Genomic DNA, 7,528 nt, shown 5'->3' with positions numbered 1-7,528 from the left:
GGCTCCATGATGCAGCCAAGGAGTGTTAGCACATAGCTAATCTGTCGATTAAACTGAAAGCACCTCTGCTACGCGAAGCGCGGCATGAAATGAGCGAGGTCACCTGGCACCCGCGCTGTGAACACCAGTGCTATGCAAAGGTGAGGTGCGTATTTCGTACCACATATTCGGCAGGAATCAAATTTGGGTCCTTGCCACGGCCGCTTGAAGTTGGGATCTTCTTCCTTTGGTAACTCCTTCTCGTGGGGCAGATACGACCCTCGTCCACTACGTGGAAACCACTGACCCTCGTCGTTGTACCCTTCACCGACTTGTTCAACTACGCACGCACGGATCCCCATGCACGGAGAAGACGGCAAATTGCGCCTGCGCACGCGTCTCTTAAGGTAAAGGCCCTCTTCAACCCTAGCCCGCGCCTGTAAAAAATGAGCGGTTGCAACGCGCCGCAATCTTGGCCCACAGAGGCTCTCCAATGCCGAGAGTCTCCTTCATGTAGGACAAGTTGCCGTCCTGCCCTGGGATTTCAGGACGGAGCGTCGAAGCACTCGGAGATGTACCACCTGCTGTACGTACAATCCCGCACAGCCAGCCCGCACAACCATGCGCGACGATTGTTGTTGGACACATGTGTTGCTCCTAGACGCCAAGGTTGCATCCCTCAAGCGGCCGCCAATCTGCCAGTCAGGCATTTGAGTACACTGTACCGGTACTCCTATTCTCTAGTACGTGCACATCGCAGGTCAACCTCGCTCTCATGCTAACGTACAGAACGTCGTTCGCGATGGCGAGAGACAGTGTGCACTCGATTTACAACCGCTCGTCGCCATACGATTTGGTGCTTCGTCGGTGCGACGGAACACGCGCTGTAGAGAGCTAGCGTGGCAGAGGGGCCCCTCCGAACAAATGGCGTTCTAATGTACTAGCTGTAGTAGTATAGTCCCGTCGCTCCTCATCACCAGTAGGGCTATTGACGACCCAAGCTACTTGAACCAGGCAGCAGAAGACTTGCATATCACATCGAAGGTCGCCGCCAAAAAATTTCGCGGACAGTGAATTCCACACGATGACGCGATCCTGTCATTGATACAGCACGGGATTGGTCAAAATAGAAACAAAACAAGCCAATCACAGGAGTTGCTGCTCGCTGCCGAGGCAACCGACTCACTTTTCCAGGTGCAGCAAGGATGAAGGTGCTCCGCAACGCAATCTCGGGCACCCGGAACCGGTACACGGACGACGGCTACGACCTCGACCTGACCTACATCAACGAACGGTACGCGCCATGTGCCCGCGCCGATAGCACCTCTGAGCTGCATGCATAGGGTCCTCGCCATGGGCTACCCGGCGACGGGCATGGAGAAGACGTACCGCAACGACGTCGCCGACGTCGCGTCCTTCTTGAACAAGAAGCACCTTGACAAGTACCTCATCTTCAACCTCAGCGAGCGGTACGCATCTCGGCGTGGCCTTCATTGATCGCACGGACTATATGGGATAGCCATTACGACAAGGCCAAGTTCATGCAGCGCGTCGAAGAGTGCGGGTTCCCCGACCACCATCCGCCGCCGCTCCAGGTATGGATACGGACGCGCTGTGACGTACGGTGACACTGCATGACAGGTGCTCCTCGACATCATCAACCGGATGGCCGCGTGGTACATGGCCGACGAAGAGAACGTGGTCGTCGTGCACTGCATGGCCGGGAAGGGCCGCACCGGCGTCGTCGTCACGTGCTTTCTCATTCTCATGGGGTACTTTGAACGGTACGAACTTGACGATCTGGTCGTCGGGTTGCTGACGATGGACGTAGCGAGTATGGCTTGAGCATTTACCACCAGTCGGACGAAGCGCTCGTCGACTACGTGCGGACCGTGAACGGTATCTTTTGGAAGCGGCGCGGCCAAGGCGTCCGGTACCCTAGCCAAGCGCGCTATATCTACTACTTTGTCAAGCAACTCGCCGAGCTCCACGCACCGCCTGCCCACTTTCACTACCGTCTCCCAGACCTTCCTGCCGCGTCCCACCTCGTACGTGCCTCGATCGAGGTTACTGCGTATGACAAGTTGTCTGTAGTTTCTACGACAAATCGTCATGACGGGCGTGCCCAACTTTGACAACGGCGGGTGCACGCCGTTCTTGCACGTGTTGCCGGCGCCGTCCGAGCACATCAAGACGCCAATCACGTACAACAGTGCGTGGGACTCGTCTTCGTTTGTGAGCTACCCGTCCGACCCGATGACGCGCATCGTCTTCCAGGTGCGTCACCACTGGGATAGACTTGTTATTGGACAAATCTACTGTAGACCGAGTGTCATTTGCAGGGGGACGTGCTCATTCGCGTCTTCCACGCCAACGGCAGCGCGATCCTCGGCAAAAAAGAGTCGCAAATGTGCCACGTCACGGTACACACGGACTTTCTCCGGCACTCGGTACGTTGAACCTGAACCTGAATGTGAATGTCAAAATGCTCAATTTTGCATGTACCAGATGCTTCGCGGCAACAACCCCAAGCACAGCGTCACGCTGTTCAAGCAAGACATTGATGATGCTGACGGCAACAAGCGGTTTCCCGACTCGTTCTCGATCGAACTCGTGTTTGACATCGCGCCGACCGACGAGCCGCACGCGCCGAGCGTCGCGGTCTCGCCACTCTCGACGTCCATGTCGACGCACACGGTCAAGCGCGGCTTCCTCGTCAAGCAGGTAGAGACTATTTTAATTGAAGGACCCTAACCCGCGCATGTACTAGGGCGGATTCGTGCAAAACTGGAAGCGCCGCTGGTTCGTGCTCAAGGACGGCCGCCTCACGTACTATAAATCAGAGGAAAAGTTGCAGCCGCTTGGCTACGTGGCGCTCGAGGGCGCAACGATCGAAGCGTGCAACGGCCGCGACGCCAAGCTGCCGCGCCACGGCTACTTCTTCAAGGTACTCCATCGAATAGCGTGGTGTCAATGTCAGGACACTATTGTCGTCGGCTAGGTGGACCCGCCCAACTGCGCGCAAAAGAAGCGCGTGTACTACCTCGGCGCCGACACGCTCGACGAGATGCACGACTGGATGCGCGTCCTCAAGGAGCACTGCGCGTGTGTGCCCCCGCTGCTCTTGTACCGGTCGTCGTCGTCGTCCATCTCATTTCCCAAGCAAATCAAGTCGGCCGACGCCCACACGCTTGGGCACAAGATGAGCCAGACCTTTGTGAACGGCCCGTCGTCGGCGCCGTCGATAGTCGAGAAGCAGCGGTCGACGCACCGGAGTTCGCTTCCGACGCGACCGACCAACTGGGTTAGCCAGCGCTTTGACGACTTCATTGACGATGACTTGCGCGGGTCGCTCCCGTCTGGTGTCGACAGCTACTACCATTACGTGTACTCGACGGACCAACTCTTGACGGCGAGAGAGCTGCAGCGTCACCTCAAGGCCACGCACGAGTTTGAGTCGTTCCGGCGTCTTCCGCGCGCCGATGCAATGCAGATCCTGCTGCTGCTCGTCGTCGAAATGTACCCGAGCCTCCTCGACGCCGCCGAGGACGACGGCGACAACCTCCTCGAGATGATTGCGGATCGAAGGGATTTTTAACCCCCAAATTTCACGTTCTTTTTCGTTGGCAATGGTTGCGATTGTCAAGTTAATAGCGACGACGACGAGTAGAGAGAAGAGATAGCGAGACACGTCAGCCGGTGTAGTAGTACCACATGTGGTCGGGCGTGTTGCCAGCGCGGCCGGAATTCTGGTCGTCGGGCGGCGATGGAAACGTAAAGACGTTGGGCGTCGGTGGCGGCGGCGCGCGGTACGCCTGCATGAAAGGCAGACCGTGAAAGTCGTTGAAGAGCACGCTGTTCGGGAGCGTCGGCGAGAGCTGGGCCCGCGGGAATGAGGTTGACCGGCTTGCATTGGGCAGTGTTGCCGTCGTCATGGCCTGCGCCTTCGATGCCTCGCCGTGGCGCGTGCCCTCGTCCATGGTCCACGGGCCGGGCGAGGCAAAGGACGGCGGCACTTGGCGGCGCGCCTGCACGTTGGAGCGCTCGGGACGGTTCTTGCGTTTGATGAGGCAGAGACGGTCCGGGCGGTTCTGTCGGAACTCGGGGTGGCTGAACGTGCAAATGTTGGTTTGGCTCTTGGTCCACTTGCGGAAGCCAAAGTAGTTGAGCTGGCGCTGGAAGCTCGCGTAGTTGGAGTGCTTAAAGTACTTGGGCAAGACGACGTTGGCGACCGCGTGGAGGTCGAGGATCTGGATCGACGAGCCATCGAACGCCCACGCGATGATCGCCGGGTCCTCCGTCTCGAGCATCTGGTAGAGGTACCGGAGGAACTTGGGGATGCCCACCTTGCGGTGCTTGACCTCCTTCGCCGGCGACGACGACGATGACGTGGCGTTCATAGACTCGGATATTCGCAACTGGGCCTGCTCGACGGTCGCAAAGCCCAAGAAACCCCCGTAACGGACCCTTTCCGGAAAAGATCGAAAACCCAAAACGCGTATTTTTAGATTGCGGAAACGTGCTCCAGGTCATGCGACCATGCGATGAGGTCGACGTCTTGCTCCATGTACCGAGGAAGCGCAGGATTCGACGGCCGAGCGTCTCATGAAGCATCAGCGCGAGAAGGTGCAAGACGGAAGAGTACATACGACGACGACAAGCTAGTACAGTACAAGAACACTATGCTATACAGGTGATGGGTCGGCGGCTTCAGACGGCCGCGGCGCGGGCTGTCCGGCGCACCATGATCGGCGACTCGAGTGCGCCCGCGCTCGGCGACGCGTCGGGCTCGAGGAGGACCGCGTAGATCTCCTCCATGCTCGGGCGACGCATCGGGTCGGCCTCAAAGCAGGCTTGCAAGAGCGCTTGGTGGCGCGGTCGCAGGTCGAATGTCGGGAGCCGCTCGCCTTCGAGGACGCGGACGGCCGCTTGGAGCGGCGAGATCGACGCGAACGGACTCGCCTCCGTGAGCGTCTCCCAAATCATGACCCTAATCAACAGATCATGATCCTGCTTTATGCGTAGGCTCGCACCCAAAGGCGAAAGCGTCCGAGCGGGGCGTAAAGGTATACGGCGGCGTCAGCGTCTCGGGCGCCATGTACTTGAGCGGGCCGACGCCTTCTTGCACAAACGCGCCGCCCAGAGAGCTCACGCGGCGACAGAGACCAAAGTCGGCGAGCACGCCGCGCTGGGCGCTGTCGACGAGGCAGTTGCTGCCGCGTCGCATATAAGCGTCGGTCGATACATGGAGGAGGACGTACCGGGCCGCCAAGTCGCGGTGGACAAACCCCGCAGCGTGGATCGTGGCTGTCGCCGCCGCCATATCGGCGAGTACAAGGTCCTTCTGGAGAGAGGAGAGGTGGCTGCGGTGCGCCTCGAGGCTACCGTGCGGCACGTAGGCCGTGACGAGGCTCAGCGGGAACGCCGGGTCGCTGCACGCGCCAATGAATGGCACGATGCGCGGGTGCTTGCCAAACTTGTCGAGGACAGCGGCTTCGTGCTGGAACTCTTGCACGATCGCGTCTTGCTTGTCCCCAAACGCACTCTGTCGGAGCATCTTGACGACGACCTAGGCGCATACTCATTCGTCCTGCAACAACATAGCCGTATCTGCACCTCTTGCCCACGGTACGAGGCGCGGTACGCATCGCCGCTGGCCCCGGCACCCACGAGTTCCTTGATCTTGAGGTCGGTGTAGGCGATTTCCATGTACCCACCCGCCTCCTGCACTTCCATCGTGCTTTCTAGCAGCTACACGAGTGTCCACATGGCTGTTTTCGATAGAGAAGACGCAGTACTACCTGAACGTTGGCTTCGTCATCACCGTGGCTCGGGTGCGACAAGATGTACGTCCGAAGCGTCTTGACGCGATGGCCTATGATGATGGTGCACGTAAAGAGGACATGGCCAGTCTGCGGTGCTGTCGCTTGCAGTGGAAACGACACGTGCTCCATGTCCCCGTGCCATACCTACGAGACGCGTTATATGAGGCGACGAGCTCGCAGCGTCGAAGTACAAATGTGTGCGACGCCGTCTCGCTCAGGAGCGCAAAGCCCTCGGGCAGCGCATCCAATGACACGTGCACGAGCGTGCCGCGGGTGACGCGCGACAGGAGCACTTCACGCGACAGCGCCCGGCAGCTCTCGGTCGTGGCTTCCACATGCACGTCGTCGCGCTGCTGCGACGCAAAGGCCCACACGTCGAGCGAAAACGGCGCAAGCCCAACACAGAGCGGCCCGTACGCGGCAAAATGAACGTCGGCGGCCGACGGGGTCGTTGGCAACGCACGAAACACGCCCTGCCGCGCCTCGCGACTGAGCTCTGCGGGCGGCGAGAGCGGATCGTACGGACGAGCGGCGCGCACGACGGCCGGACTGAGCCGGTCGTACGTAGTCGAGGGTGGTGAGGGTGGCATGGCCGATGTGGCGAGGATGCGGCCAATGTTGAGGCGGCGCCGCGGGGGCTTGGCAAAATCCTGCACGACGTCGGCCTCGTGATCGTTGGTTTCGTCGTCCTGCACGCTGTGCGGCGGCCACGCTTTGTCGAAAGCAGGCGGTGTGGGTGCAGACGGCGGCAGTGACCAATGCAGCGTTTTGCTTGGCGTGGCTTCTGTATCGCATCGCGCCTGCTGCGTCTGGGACCGCTGCGAATATGTTGTGAGCGCCGTCGATGGCAGCACGGGTGCTTCGATCGTGACCGTGCTGAGGTCGTGCTGGAAGGCCTCGGCGGCCTCAAAGACGCGGCCATAGACCTTGGATGTCACGACGACCATTGCGCTTGCGAGGAGATCGCAGACGTACAAGCCGAGGGCGCAGTAGGCGAGGACGCCGGCGCGGTACACGAGTGGGTGCGGGTCGTCAAGGAAGAGTTGGAGGTCTGTGCGCAGCGGCGGCAGCGTTTGCACGTCCAGCGCCAACAGCAGGACCGGCGTCGTCGCGAGGAGCCACACGCAGAGGCCCTTCCAGAGCGCAAAGTAGGCAACGGACGACGCGATGGACTCGCAGTAGAGGTCCCAGTGCGAGATGGGCCGGAGCGGCGTGGCCAGCACCATGTTGGCGATCGCAATGTCATGCTCCCACAGAAGCGCGACCGCTTTGTACAGCACGCGGCGCCGGCGCAAGGGGCCGCGGTACGCGAGCAGGACGGGCGACGTCATGAAGACGAGCCCGAGTGCGAGCAGGAGCCCGAGCCAGAACGCCGCCGCAAACATCCAGCTCAGCACGTAGTAGAGCGCGAGGCGTCGGAAGGACCGCGGCGCGACGGGTCCGAGCCACGACTCGGCGGGGGCTGGAGCGCTGGCCGCCTCTTGGAGCATTCCACGCGCTTGTCCCTGGCCAGTTCTCGGAATTTGCGCCAGAATGTTGGTGGCCGCATTACACAGACCAACGTTCTCGTGGCCGACCGAATACCATGGCGCACCTCCATGCGGTGGTCGGTGGTTTGCCACAAAAGAACGTCCACTGGACCCATGATCTAGAGCCGCGACGCCAGCGTTCTCGTCTGCTGAAGTGGCTTGCACCGAGGCGTTGCTTTCTTGCTGCTACTGTAG

At 60.3% G+C, this 7,528-nt stretch overlaps 3 protein-coding genes across 3 annotated transcripts; 1 reads left to right on the top strand and 2 right to left on the bottom strand.

Annotated features, from left to right (window-relative positions):
- Positions 1–1,184: 1,184 nt before the first annotated feature.
- SDRG_01684 (hypothetical protein) lies at positions 1,185–3,609 on the top strand (the record flags this gene model as incomplete). The annotated part of the gene is made up of 10 exons (XM_008607221.1): positions 1,185–1,273; positions 1,323–1,448; positions 1,499–1,574; positions 1,621–1,751; positions 1,826–2,027; positions 2,074–2,256; positions 2,304–2,429; positions 2,512–2,703; positions 2,750–2,926; positions 2,981–3,609. 10 exons carry the CDS (start codon positions 1,185–1,187, stop codon positions 3,575–3,577), a joined length of 1,899 nt encoding a protein of 632 aa, XP_008605443.1. The 3' UTR covers positions 3,578–3,609.
- A 62-nt stretch (positions 3,610–3,671) lies between these two features.
- Positions 3,672–4,379, bottom strand: SDRG_01683 (hypothetical protein; the record flags this gene model as incomplete). The annotated part of the gene is made up of 1 exon (XM_008607220.1): positions 3,672–4,379. One exon carries the CDS (start codon positions 4,377–4,379, stop codon positions 3,672–3,674), a length of 708 nt encoding a protein of 235 aa, XP_008605442.1.
- A 310-nt stretch (positions 4,380–4,689) lies between these two features.
- SDRG_01682 (serine/threonine protein kinase) lies at positions 4,690–7,294 on the bottom strand (the record flags this gene model as incomplete). The annotated part of the gene is made up of 6 exons (XM_008607219.1): positions 4,690–4,969; positions 5,013–5,192; positions 5,241–5,548; positions 5,596–5,730; positions 5,781–5,948; positions 5,996–7,294. The coding sequence occupies 6 exons, from the start codon at positions 7,292–7,294 to the stop codon at positions 4,690–4,692; spliced, it is 2,370 nt and encodes a 789-aa protein (XP_008605441.1).
- Positions 7,295–7,528: the final 234 nt, after the last annotated feature.

This window comes from Saprolegnia diclina (genome assembly GCF_000281045.1).
Source record: "Saprolegnia diclina VS20 unplaced genomic scaffold supercont1.3, whole genome shotgun sequence".
Taxonomy (NCBI): Eukaryota; Oomycota; class Saprolegniomycetes; order Saprolegniales; family Saprolegniaceae; genus Saprolegnia; species Saprolegnia diclina.
The sequence above is the reverse complement of the archived record's forward strand: the minus strand, read 5'-3'. Positions and strand labels throughout refer to the sequence as shown.